Below are 14293 nucleotides of genomic sequence, written 5' to 3'. Positions count from 1 at the left end.
TAAGTAAAGTGCAAAGTTGAATTAAAATATTTTAAAAGGCACCCCGTGGCATGCACCCCTAGGCATAATGTTGTTTTAAATGGATGGACAACCTCAATGATGAATAAGACCCTCATGTTGGGCAAACTTGTTAGGGGAATATTTTATTTAATAAATTTCATTTAAAATAAAGCATGGGAACCCTAAATGGTACGATTAGGGTTAGAAGGTAAAAGAGCAACAAAAGGAGTTAGCATCTTGGATTTCATTTTTACTTCAGCAGGTTGAGAATTGAGCTCTGGAGATGATTTCAGCAGCATATGATCTTCTAGGAACGAAAACTCCTTCAAGGCAAGTGAATTGGACGAAACCCCAATCCACTGGAGAGGGATTCACACAAAATTCCTATTGGTGCTTTAAAATACACTTATTTCAGTGAGTTGCAGAATTAATTGCAGATTTTGGAGGGTTTATGATCACTATAGGGCAGCTGTACAACTTTCTAAGGCAGCCGTACAACTTTCTTAGGCAGCCGTACCCTTCTACAATCTCCTAGATGCCATTCATGATCGATCCAGCCAATTAAGGGCACGAATCTCATGCAAATCTTATGTTCAGCATTTCTCAACAGTGTTTCCGTATTTTCAGCAGGCTATAGGAATAATCCTGCTTGGGAGCCAAGCGTGGGAGTCAATAGTTTTCCAGTATTTGTTTTTGGTAATTGTTGTAGGAGTGAATAAAACCATTTGGAGCTATCTTTGCCAATTGGGAGTTCATAGTTCGTGTTATTCTGATTTTCTTTAATAAAACCCTCTCCTAGCAAGGCGTTGGATTCCTGGTATGCAATTTATTGTACTGGCGAATTAGATTTCTTGAATCTGAAAATCATTGTATTACTGTTCCAAAATCAGAATTCTGAAATTAATTATCAGTACATTATATTTCTACATTTAGAATTCAAAAGTATTGGTTCATTGGCATTTATTCATGATTAAACTCTATACAAGCTATTGGCAACAAAACCCAAGCAAAAACCTAAGAAAACAATTTTAAAACCTTCAAACAGCAGCATCAAAATCAGAAAAATTTCAGTAATGCCTAGCTGGGGATCTTTCACTTTGCTCTTCCTATCAGATGTTGTTGTATGGCTCTATGTGGCAGGGGTTGTCTATTGTTTGAAGATGTTTGTTGTTGCAGGGGTATTACTAGAGCATTGTGAGATGCCCTCGTTCTATGTCATTGGTCAGGTGTTGTTGCATTGGTATCTTCTTGAAGCAGTGCAGCAATGTGCTGAGAGTTGATGCCATAGCTGGTGTTGGGCATGCATTTGGCTTGCTCATGGGTGAGATGTTCTGGCAATTTGTTCCCTCCCTCTTTGTTGGGTTTCTAATCCACCTTGATGTACTTATCACCTTGCTGCAAACACTCATTAAAACTTGTTAGCCTATTTTTCATGTTTTATTTAGGTAATTTTATGGGCATTACAACTATAAATAAGCCTTGGGAAGCTATGAAATCGATTCCAAATACTTGTGCTACAAAACGTAAAGTTGTAAAGCTGCAATATTTTGGCAAAATTGTCCTTTAAAGCTTTGAGGCATTTAGGAAGTTCTTCCCCTCTAAGGAAAGAGTCAATGACACTTACAAAAGCATGTATGGGGAATCCACCCAAATCAAGTGTTGTCGGGAATAATCATTATGTTATGTTGTCGTCGGTAATTGTGGGTTACGGCAGTCAGTTAGTCTTCCGAAGGGCAGTTGGACGAGACGGTTGGTCGCACCCCTTCGGGTAGTATATATTGCATACCTTTCCTTTGAAGTAGGATCATCATAGTCGTATCTAGGTGTGATGTTATAAGCACTTGATGTACATGGACTGTTGAATTAATACAGAGACTGGTTCTATAATATATTTCCATTATGTTCTGTGCATTTACTTTCTGCATTTAATAGTTTACCCGTATGTGGCAAACATCTGGCACCATTGCCTAGACATACTCGGGAAAGGAAGGAGCGGATGGCGTACAGACACGATGGGCCTAACCGTCGTAAGATTAACCGAGAGGCCGACAACGCACAAACGGAACTCTACGACGGAGAGGACACTGCAACGAGGGAATTCTCAATCCTGCTTCAGGCGGCCATCGAGACCTACGTCCGAAGAGAGACCACGGAGGCTGAAGTCCCAACAAGTGTCGTGTGGACCGCACTGGAAGTTAGCCCCGCAGTGAATCGGTTGATGAACCTCCTCCCCCGGTTGCTTGCACAGGCATCACTGGCACAGCGAACCCGCCTGGAGGAGATTGCCTGTGAGGAGTGATGCCAACAGGTCCTCTGACAGTACGAAGAAAACAATCGTCGTTGGAAAGCAGAGCGTGATGGCAAGAGGCAAAGGGGAAATTGAACCCTGAACCTCCAAGAGGAATAAAACAATACTGTAATAATCCCGACACAATGTTGACATAAATTGTGGCTGAAAGGGAAAATAATAAAAGTTTTTTGTTTTGTGTACATGGTGTGTGCTTGCTATGTACGGAAGTAATTTATGCCCAATATACTAAATAAGGACAAAAATAAAAAGATACAAAGTGATGAATGGGAAGTGGCACAAAGAGCGTTGAATCTCAGACAACAGATAGAACGAAGGCGTAGGCTAAGGCAGCTTGCCGAGGGACGACCGACCGAGGGGTTGCTCGAAGGGAACCCAGGAGGTGTCACGGAGGTTGCGGAGGCAGAGATAGACGGAGAGAATTACACTCTCTACACTGTCGTAAGGTTGCCCAAAGGGAACCTAGAAGGAGTCAGGGAGGGTGCCGAAGGAGAACTCTACAGTTCTCCAGAATACCATCATAGGGTAAGAAGTCGCGAAGAGTTGGTGGAACAAACAAGGCGAAGTCTAAACCTGATCGACGCTACCAGAGACCTACTAAAGAACTTGTCCATTTCGGAGGACAACTGGAGGGAGACAACCAACCGGAGGGAGACGACCGAAGGTGACGGTACGGCCGAAGGTGCCGGGGGAGCACAAGGGTACCGTACGGGAGGCAATTTGTTCGGTTTGGGGTCAGCAACCTTCTCTGGAGGACCCACGAGTGGAGGGTCAGGTGCAGGAGACGGAGGCGGAGGATCACCAGGTACAAGCACACAAGGCACCGGAGGAGCGAGACCCAATGGTGGGATGGCAAGTAAGCAGAAGTTGCTGAAGTTCAACAGCGACAGGAAGGAAGATCCCGTCCGCCATTGCCGCACTTGCGAAACCATATGGTCAGCGAATGTTGTTATCGACCAGGACGAATGGGTAACACAATTTCCAACAACCTTAAGGGGAGTGGCCATCAACTGGTACTTCGATACGAATAAGGCCAAAGTCGGCACATGGCCTAACCTGAAGGAGGAGTTCAAGATAGAGTTCCGCCTCCTCAGAGACAACAATGAAATAGTAGCCGAAATCTATGGCACAAAGCAGAACAAGAACGAGACGGTCTGAGCCTATAGTCGACGGCTCAAGGAACTGTTGGGGAAAATGGAGAGTCAACCACCGGATGGGTTGAAAAAGAGATGGTTCGTGGAGGGACCGAAACACTCCCTCTGGAAGAAGATGAAAATTGTTCCACCAACCTCATACGAAGATGCATATAATAGAGCGATGGATCTCGAGAGCGAGACCAAGACATCCAAGAAGAAAAAGAAGAAGGATAGTTCGTCCGAGGGTGATGACTCTTCCGAGGGAAGCAGCAGCGATGGCGAGTCCGGCAAAAAGGTGCAAGCCCTGCAGAAGGACATGCTGAGGATGATGAAAGAGCTGAAGGTTATGAAGGGAGGTCCGAGCAAGACCGACGAAGGGGAGCTTTGGTGCACGGAATGTAAGACGGACGGCCACACGAAAGGCTCCTACCCAAAGAAGGCCTATTGTGATATATGCCAATTGATGGGGCATCCCACCAGGGAATGCCCCTACAACATGAAAACACGAAACCAACAAGTATTGCTTATGCAGGAACAACCAACTACATCGGGCGATACTGGCAGCTCCCAAGCGAACAACAATGCAACATCGGGAGGCTACCAAGATAACCGATGGGGAGGACGAAACAACAATAACAACAATAACAATACAAGGAGCCGAATCCAATACGACTCAAAAGGCCGACCGATGATACAATGCAGAGCGTGCAACCAGTGGGGGCACTTCGCCCGAGACTGCCCGAAGGGAGAGGACACGCAATATTTGTGCAAATGGTGCGGACCGGGAGACCACGAAGATGCCACCTGCCCGAAGTCCGGCGTCAACTTGCTCAATATCGAGGAAACCAAAGAAGAGGAAGTGTTGGTTGTAACCCGCGCCCAAGCCAGACAAGCAACGTGCCCAGACTCGGAGATAGAGAAGCGAAGGGTACGGGAAGCACGGGAAGAAATTGAGAAAGAGATACGAGAGAGGGCGAAGGCGAAGGGTACGGCGGGTACTTCCAGCCGACCGCAGGCGGAGGAGGCTATACTAAATCAAATTTTAAAACTGGAGGTGCCTGTGAAGGTACACGACCTCCTCCAAACGATGCCTCAATTACGAACGGCGTTGCTGAATAATCTCTCCCAACCACACACCAATACCAACCACCGCACGGATGTTCCTAGGGGGTCTGCAATAGACCCCAGGCTGCTGGCAGTTAACACTGGAAGGAACCCGACCATTGTGGAGATGGGTATCCTTGGCACCATTCTAACCGATACCATCGTCGATGGTGGATCGGGAGTGAATGTTCTTCCAGAAGAAACCTAGCGGAAGCTGGGGAAGCCGACGTTGTGGCCATCTACATTCAATCTGCTGGGAGCAGATCAGCATGTAATCAAACCCATCGGGACACTGATGGGCCAGCAAGTTACCATTGGAGCGCAACCCTTCATACTGGACTTCGTGGTAATCCCACCAAAGAAAAAAGGGTATGATGCGATCTTAGGGAGAGGGTGGCTGGTGGCAGCCAAGGCCACCCACAACTGAAAGAAGAACACTCTGTCTATGGAGAATGGAGGAAGGAAGTTCATCATAGACCTCAGGACGCAGTTGGTTAGTGAGGAACTGGCATCATCTTCGGAATCGGAGGGTGAAGGAGAAGGCGACCTGAGGGATGAAGGACGGGGCTGCATGGAGCCCAACGACGAAGGGATTCTCAAACTAGGAGAGTGCTTTGAGGATGAGACAGGGTCATTGAACGGGCTCTTCCACTGGCAGATGGAGGATCACGAAATGTTCCAGAGCTACAGGCTCGAAGTAGAGGAACCAGAGCAAGTAACAGAGGAGGTGTACCTGCCAGAATACAGAGAATATTGGAAGGGAGACGCCCCAAACGCCAGTGAAGTAGATAATCCCAAGATCATTTGTGTCGGCAACGATTGGAACCCTGTGTGGAAGGCCACAGCCTTCAAAATCTTTATTCTTCTTCTTCTTATGTACAGGAAGGAGACCGTGGTCCCTATAGAATTTATGGTTCCAGGTCTTCAGATGGTCATTGAAAATAGACTTGCCATCAACGGGTCCAAATTGAAACCCTACCATGAGAAGTGCGCAGGGGACTCGAGAGGCCGGAAGGACACTCAAGAGTCCGGAGGTGGACCCGAGAGGATGGAAGGGGACCCGAGAGGCCAGGCAGGCGACTCGAAAGGCTCAGGACCAAAGCAACTCTTGAGCGAGGCAAACCGAGAAAGATGAAGGGCGATGCCAGAGGCACGCGACCCGAGCCGAAAATTCTCTGGACAATTAGATTAGGAAAATAAATTGAAAAAAAAAAAAAAGTTTGAAAAAAAATAATGAATAAATATATATTTTTTGCAAGTGGTGGTGGGACCACCGTACAGTGGAACCACCACGGGAGACCACCGTGCGGTGGGACATCGTACGGTGGAACCACCACGGTTGACCACCCTGTGGTGGGACACCGTGCGGTGGGCCCCGTCCGGTGCACCACCGTCGACGGAGGTCACCAGCCTCTGAGGGCGGAACTCGACACGTATTCATCCACCGTACGACCTTCCCAGCCACCGTACGGGAGACCAATCACCGTACGACACCAAGCTTCAGGTGACCCCAGTCGCCGTACAGCTCAGCCACCGTACGACAGACCACTCCACTGTACGGCAGATAACCTTTGTACGGGCTCGGGACATTACAGTCCGTAGGCTTGAAGGAGCACGGCGGCGGCGGTTTAAAAGAGGGTGAAAGGAAAAATACCCCGGCACGGCAGGGATAAACGGTGGTGATGGCACGTGAAAAAAAAACGACGACCAGATTGAAAAATCATTCGATGGAGTCTAGAGCCGGGATGCTTAAAAAATGAGAGTGGAGAAGAAGGTTTTTTAAAAAACAAAAACGTCGACAAAAATGATGTGTGCCATGGACTTCCGTGTGGTTCTAAAGGTTGTAACCAGGTGCGCTGCCCCCAGACCCCTAGTTTATTTTTGAGCTACAATACACTTTTGAGTTGGGCGAAGGGCATCAGAGAAGTCACGGTAAGTGTTGGGGTTGTTCCGTACTGTGAGAAAGAACCCTGAAGCTAAGCATTGGCGGGGAAGCCATAAGGCGTAGAGGGAGACGGATTTGGAGGTTGCGAACAAACAGAGTTTGAAGGAAGGCATTGCAAGAACGCGAAGTCGTATGGCACCAAGGAGTTATTCAGTTCAGTTATCAGCCTTTGGGGAGTGTGATGGAGGATTTGAGGCGTCTCCTAGCCTCTGTGCCAGAGGGTTGTGGCCACTTCCAGGCATGAATGGTATGCTTTGAGGAACTCGGAGTATGTCTCGGCTGGACGTGAGGTTGCCTTGGTGGATGCACAAAGGGCTCGGGAGGAGCTGACCACCAGGTTGGAGGCAATAGTAGCGTGAGACTTAGCTCAGCATACCCAGGAGTTGGATGCCGAGAGGGCAGCATGGGTGGCTATTGAGGACAAATTGGCTAGGGAGACAGTATCATTTGAGTAGCACTTGGTGGAGGCTGAGACTAAAAAGCGTGTTTTGCAGACAAGTTTGGTTTAGGCATAGGAGGATTGTGATGTCAAGGAAAAAAAAACTCCTTGCGGAAGCAATAATGGTGAAATCCGCACTTGAGCATCGGATGGTAGCAGAAAAGGGTTTTCAGGCGAGGACGCAGCAGGTGTATGAGTTCCGAGCTCGACTGGCGTCAACAGTTCCTGCAGTTCTATACCTTGATTTTGTTTAATATATGAACATCATCTCTATTTTGTATTAAGTCGTCCAGAGACGACTTCTTTTCTTGGGGGGATGATGTTGTCGGGAATAATCATTATGTTATGTTGTTGTCGATAATTGTGGGTTACGGCAGTCAGTTAGTCTTCCCGAAGGGCAGTTGGACGTGACGGTTGGTCGCACCCCTTCGGGTAGTATATATTGCATACCTTTCCTTCGAAATAGGATCATCATAGTCATATCTGGGTGTGATGTTATAAGCACTTATGTACATGGATTGTTGAATTAATACAGAGACTGGTTCTATAATATATCTCCATTATGTTCTGTGCATTTACTTTCTGCATTTAATCGTTTACCCGTATGTGGCAAACATCAAGCATGGCCGTTGTTGTCACTAACAACAATCATGCTACTGCCATTGCAAGTGCAACACAAGGCCCTTTCCCTTGGGAAGAATCAAATTTGAGGGTCAAACTCCCAACTCGCTCACACATTGCCATTTTTTTAAATAACTACAAAAAGGAAAAATAAAACTATCTCAAGAAATATTTATAGATATATAACTATGTATAAATCCATAAGGATACATACATTTGCACTACATAAGTAAATAATTACACATATAAATGTCTACTTACATATTTTTACATGCATCTTGCTAGCACTTTTTGAAAGAAGGTATTATAAAAAGAGACAGTGATAAACAGTAAAAGCAAAGATAGAGAAAGGAGAAGTATATACCTTGTTTATCAAAATAGTTGGAGAAAAGAGCAAAAGAGAGGGACTCACACCATGAAGGTGGAAGGTGCTTCCCTCATACCCTCCAAAATTAGCTTCTATCTAGACTTCATCCAATAATCATAGTAAATTGGCAAAGGCAATATATTGAGACCTAAGTATGGATGATTTGGGGAAGGGCTGGTCTTACAATCAAGGTTGGGTTTATTCATTTATCTTAGGGCCTGCATTCATTCTTAGACGTGCACCTTATGGTTCCAAATATTATAGCCAAAAATTCTTTATTAAGGACTCTCACTTCCTCCTACTTTTAGATGGAATGAAAGAACTTCAATTGGAGATCAAATAACATTTTTTAATTCGTCAAAGTAGATCATGTGGATTGATAAACAGTAAGGTAGCTACAATCACTCTGTAATGTCCCCTAATTAGTTATACTTTAAATTAACCTAAATTTGCCCAAATCTAAAATAGGTAATTAAGTTTGTGGGAGTACCTTTGTATACTGTTTTTCCTGCAACACAAAATTAGAGAACATATATGAAGGAATACTTATAAACTGAAACATATACTAATGAATTAGATCGAGTGATATAAATTTTTAATGTATTAATTAGCATTAGTATTATATTTGTTAGATAAAATCAGATTGTAGGTTAGTTGACATTCTTTATTATCCAATTTCTTAGTGCACTAGGGCAGGCTGGTTGGATAGGGTGTCCAAGAGACCCTCCACCCTAGGCCCAAGAGCAGATGCTACATCCCTCTTGGCTCCATGTGGCAGGTGTTAAGCATCCATCATGGAGTGGCGTGCCTAATGAGGTGTCCTATCGCCGTTCCCCCTTATCTCAACCATCTCCTCTCTTAAGCCCAAGAGCAGATGCAACATCCCCCTTGGCTCCATGTGGCAGGAGTTAGGCATCCACTATGTAGTGGCGTACTTGAGAGAGGATCCCTCATATGTACTGAACCATTTATGTTATTCCAATTATATTCATTATTTAATTCTATTATGATAATCATAGTTGGCACAAATCCCATTACATTATATTGTCATTAATGCTTCCTGTTAGTATTAATTTGTATTAATCATTATCTGCCATTATTCCCTTACAATATGATAACAAATTGTGCAAACTGAATTTGATTGCCTCATTCATCCTTGGGTTCATTCACAGAGATGTAAATATATATTGTGTTAAAACAGTGATATTATGTGAAATTGTCTTTAAATTGCTTCTTCCTTTTTATGTTATTATTGCCATCAATTTAATTAACATTACATTCAGCAGTTCAGATTCAGTGATATACGAATATGATTATGATATGGAAGATGTTGTTTTATCATATTGTAATATTAGATTAGAAAGTACCAAATACGTACCTATCACTGCTTACTCCTGTTTCCTCTCCCTGCTGGCAGCCTTGATAATCTCCTCTATTGTTATTGCTTAGTTGTGTCAATCATTATTGGTTGTTTGTTTAAGGATCCTATCACTAATTTAACTAATCATTCTTCGATCTGATTGTTCTTCCTTAAGGCAGCGATACCCTTAATTGCAATCATTATCGGTTGCTCATAATAAAACGTGAATATATTCAAAACTCTTCTAACCAGAATATTGGGGCGGGGGGGGGGATATGACAGTATGAACATTATAAGGTTTCGTATTAAACATACATATTAAGCGCATTCCTATGCATACCACCAAGAACAAAGATGTTACAGCCTGTAACTTAATAACAGTTTTGATCTGAACTGACCGATGGTGATGTTACTGGATGCTTTGATTCCTTTCCTTTATATCTTGCAATGTGAGGGAGAGGTCACACCTCTTCATCATGTATTCCCTTTGGCAAGAAACACACCCTTTCACCATTAGCACTCTTTGAAAGAGTGCAACTCTTCATTATTTCTGCCCTTTGAAAGGGACGCAACCTTTCACAATCAGATCTGCACTTCTTATTTAAGTCAGTTCTACACTTCTGATTCCCCAAATTATCCCCTCTCAAATGAGGCTCTCTTCTCCCTTTTATACCTCATATTTGGGAGAGTCGCAACTTATCATTTCAAGCCTTTTGTCCATTCATTAACTTAATTAAATTTTTAATTTTATTTAATTATATTCTTTTATATTTTCATTTTAATTTTATTTTTGTTCTTTTAAATTTTAATATTATTAATATTTACCATTAAATTCTATTTCAAAGTGGGGACATTACACACTCAAAGTCCATGGGCATACTTGTCTAGGTTGCAATCAAATCATCTTAGCCTTAACATCTTAATGAATTAGTATTATAACCCACATAGTGTTACTTAGAAAATTAGGTTAATTAATCATGATTTTTGGCAATCAGCTGCCTTTCGGCTCCTGAGCTCCTCAATGACCAACCACCCAAGTGTCCATACAACACCCTAAGACTATGACACTTGTCCCTCCATCTTACCACGACTTTTGTTAGCTAAATAACTGGTATTTGTGCGATCAAACAACCTAGTAAAGTCCATAAAGTTTTATATGTGTGCCAAACGGGGCCTAGATTCTTAGTGTGTTTTTTAAAAGAAAAACAAAAGTTTCGAAATTTTGAGCACTACACTACTAAAATCCAAAGAAGATAACCAAACTCCTATGGAAATAAAGGGATAAGCGGTAAGAAACAGTAACAAGAAGTATCAATGTGAAAAAATGAAATATGCAATGTCTCAATTCTTTTTACAGCTCTTTTTATAGTAATACCAAACATATTGTTGTAAGTTGCATCCATTCTTCATTTTAACTTTCTTGATTTTAATCATATGGTTAATAAAAACTAGAAAATAATTTGGGATTGCTAAAAGTAGAAGATTGAGGAAAAGCAAAATCATATGGACTCACATCAACAACCCGAACATCAAATGCTGGCCTGTGTTCTGGATCTTCTGCCAATTGTAGCAGCCGTTTATGTGTGAGAACATCTTCAGCCCTTTCAGAATTTACATCTAGTGCATACCTGTTTAAAACATGGCAAAACAAGAGAAAATCCAACTAAAATGAATAATGCTTCAAGGAGTTTTTAGTCCATATAAACAACATGTATTTATAGCATTAATCAGAAAGTTCAAAAGACATTGGTTTGTTTCAATCTTAATCACATTGTAACCTTGGCATACTAAAAACTTCTTATGCATTTACTGCAAAACTCTTGTCCAGCCCATTCCCTAAGTTTTTAATGTCTCGCATGATTACTCTGACTCAAGGCTATTTATCTCTTCAAATATGTGAAATGATATACAGATGTGTTAAGCCACTTACCAAGCTTACCAGAAAGGCAACCATGGTTTAGCTATTCATAATGGAGCTGAAAATTCATTCTAGACCAATCCAATTTTGTAGTAAAGAAGCCATCATTTCCTTATAAACATTGTGCTTGTGTGCCTCATTAATACTCTAATTATGCGTATAATCTGCAGAGTTATAGTCTAAGTATCAAATGCCAGTTTAGTGGTAATATCCTATGCCAAAAAACCTGCTAATCAAACAATGCCTATCATCAGTGCAATAATAAAGTTCGGTTTCCCTTTTTGGAACCCACTGCATAAGTGCTTTATAAATTCAAAGTTTTGTGTCATAATACTACACTTGTCATCATAGAAAGAAACCTTGCTTGCAGAAGAGAAAAGTAAATCTATCTAGCTTAAACATGCCATCTTTGATCAAAGCAGACTTTGGCAAACAACAAAAACAGTATATTTAAGCTAGACAATTTGCTCTCCTCTCAAAACAAAGGCTTCATTCCCTGAAGATGAGTCCAGTGGAGTGACTCAAACTGTTGGAATGATAAAGCACCTATGTGGTGGATTCCAAATAACTTAAGCAACATAATCTTAAAACTTTAATGATATGTATACGATACTTAAATATTATTTATCGGCATCAATACCAATTATCTGTGCCTTCTATCCCAAATAGAAATTTAGAGGATCCACTGGAACCAGTTTTTTGTGCGTTCATTTCAAATATATCTCATTAATATTTTGATTTTCTCTTCATGTGTTTTAAGTATTTGTGTAGGTCACATTTTGCAGAAGGGGATCGTGTACACAGGTCCATCAAGACTGTGTCTTGCCAAGTGCAGCAACCATAACACATTTGGAGATTTTTCTTGGCCTGAATTGGAGTCCATAACTCCTCAGGATTTTACTTTTCCGGTGTATCACATGAGTGCTAATACAGTTTTTCTATGTACCATAATGCTTTGTTCGACGAGTTACTTGGCCTGAGCATGGATGTCTTCCATTATAAAAATTATTTCTTCTATATGTTGCCTGAAAGTTAACTTTTAGTAATGCAACTGTCCTGTTTATTCCATTACATCGAATTAGATCCCTCGAGGCAAATCATGTTTTCCAATATTTAAACAGAAAGATAAAAAGATCATGTAAGAGAATTGAGAATTTCATATTCATTGTTTTCACAGCTCAAACTTAGGATTTTAGTTTCTACGCAGGATCCGTTCGTTGTCTTAATTAAATTGAATATAAAGTAGAACAATGATATAGATTTAAGCACAGAGAAGTAAATTACGGTCAAGGGAGAGCCTGCCAACCAGGAAAGCTCTGGCAGATTTCCAATGGTATGCTGGCACGATACACAAAAGTCTACATCCAATGGCTCGTCAAAATGATGTGTTGAACAAGTCAAGGTGCCAACATTTTTCAATTGCTTCATTCCCAAACATTTTGAATACATCAAATTGCAGACTGGAACTATCAAACCTTGTCATCATTCAGGACAACGTGCATTTAGGACGAAATAAAGCAACATAGTTTAAACGCAATAAGTCTTCAAAAAAATCTAAAAACGTTCCTAATCCTTAATAATGTAAATTCTACCTGGATGTTGAAAATTATAGTTGATAAAGATCTACTTAAATCCAAATTTACTCGGCCCATTAACCAAAATCCTGTATTTCTGTCTCGGCATGCACTAGAAACATTAGAGTGAAACAGACATTGTTTCAGTCCAATTCCACATGATTGCTTCTAAGTCAATCAAACATAGACTCTTCTGGACTTGGACTTCAACTATATTTCATGATCATGGAAGAGGAAGCACAGATTCCTTTTAGTTCATTATTCCGAAAATAAATCTTCGCATCCAAACTTGTTAGCATGCAAAACATTCCAGGGTTGGCTGAATTGTGGTTTCGAAGTTGATGCTTCAAGGTTGCCCTTCACATTCATCCACAGGCAGGCAATAGGGCACATGCGATTTGCTACTTGCTAGTTGGCTAGGCTATAGGACATGCACAAGCCCTAGATCGGCAACTTATGTTACTGAAAATACCATTCTACATGTAGAAGCAGAGCAGATGAAATAGAAAGACAGAATAAGTAAAATACCTTGGAGGCAGGCGGTTGAAATGGGCAAGAAGCTCGTCTTCAAACCCTGGAGAATGAACCGCATCGCAGGATGAGTCCTTAAGGCGCCTGAGCACCTCGTTGTAGACTTCCACTTTGTGTCGCTGCTGCCGCGGATGCGTCGGGGATGAGTCCGCACGCTGCCTGCTCACTCTGCTGCTCGAACAGCTCTCCGCTTCCTCCATTCACTTCTACACTTCTCCAAAGCTTCCTTCTTGCTTATCTACTCTCCACCAAACTTCACGTGTATCTCAGAAAGGCAATGGATTATGACCAATCTACAAAGCACGTGTCGACGCAAGCAAGAAAAAGCAATGTTAAGTGTTTTCCTTGTTGTTGTTAATGGTGTCCAGAGCCCGGCCAGGCATAACCAGTTCCACTACCGTTACCAGCGTAGGAAGTGGAAACAATTCTTCTATCACTCTCACACACAGATAAACATTGTGACGTGGAAACTCGGCTGAGTAATCTAGCGGGCCATGCTTTTTTTTAAGCTTGCTCGTGGAAACTCGGTTATGTAACTATAGAGGTCAGAGCTGGCTTTTCTTTTTTTTATAATGAAGCTTGCTCAATTTTTGTCGGAGTACTCTTTGGGTCAATGCTTCTATGGTTTATTACTAAATTTATCAAGATGGGAAATTTTGAAGGTGAATCCCAAGGAAAATGTTTTAAAAAATTAATATTTCTAGCTCTTTCTGATATTCTTGCTCAGTAATGCCTATACAGTTTGACCCCCTCTCTCTATCCAAGCTTGAGTTTGGATAGGATACAAAGAATTTTTTAAAACAAAATTGTAGGCTAAATTAATCATTTCAGTTGAGAGTAAGTGGAGAATGTTGGACATATTTTAGAATTCGTAAAATTGTTGTTTGTTAAAAATTATGGGATTGATTATTTATTTGTAGATCTAATTTGATAATATAGATTATTTTAACAATTAAAGAATGATTCAATTTAACTTGTTGATTCTAAATG

General features: G+C 41.8%; 1 protein-coding gene across 1 annotated transcript in view; it reads right to left on the bottom strand.

The window, feature by feature from the left end:
- The window catches only part of LOC131045345 (serine/threonine-protein kinase STY46), a 261615-nt gene extending 247714 nt beyond the window's left edge, over positions 1 to 13901 (bottom strand). Inside the window, exons 1-2 of the mRNA XM_057978929.2 lie at positions 13301 to 13901; positions 10794 to 10908 (exon numbers count right to left, since the gene is read on the bottom strand). Coding sequence (XP_057834912.1) covers positions 10794 to 10908; positions 13301 to 13503 — 318 coding nt within the window. The 5' untranslated portion in view covers positions 13504 to 13901. The remainder of the gene's footprint in view (positions 1 to 10793; positions 10909 to 13300) is intronic.
- Positions 13902 to 14293: the final 392 nt, after the last annotated feature.

Source organism: Cryptomeria japonica, chromosome 8 (genome assembly GCF_030272615.1).
Source record: "Cryptomeria japonica chromosome 8, Sugi_1.0, whole genome shotgun sequence".
Lineage (NCBI taxonomy): Eukaryota > Viridiplantae > Streptophyta > Pinopsida > Cupressales > Cupressaceae > Cryptomeria > Cryptomeria japonica.
The sequence above is the reverse complement of the archived record's forward strand: the minus strand, read 5'-3'. Positions and strand labels throughout refer to the sequence as shown.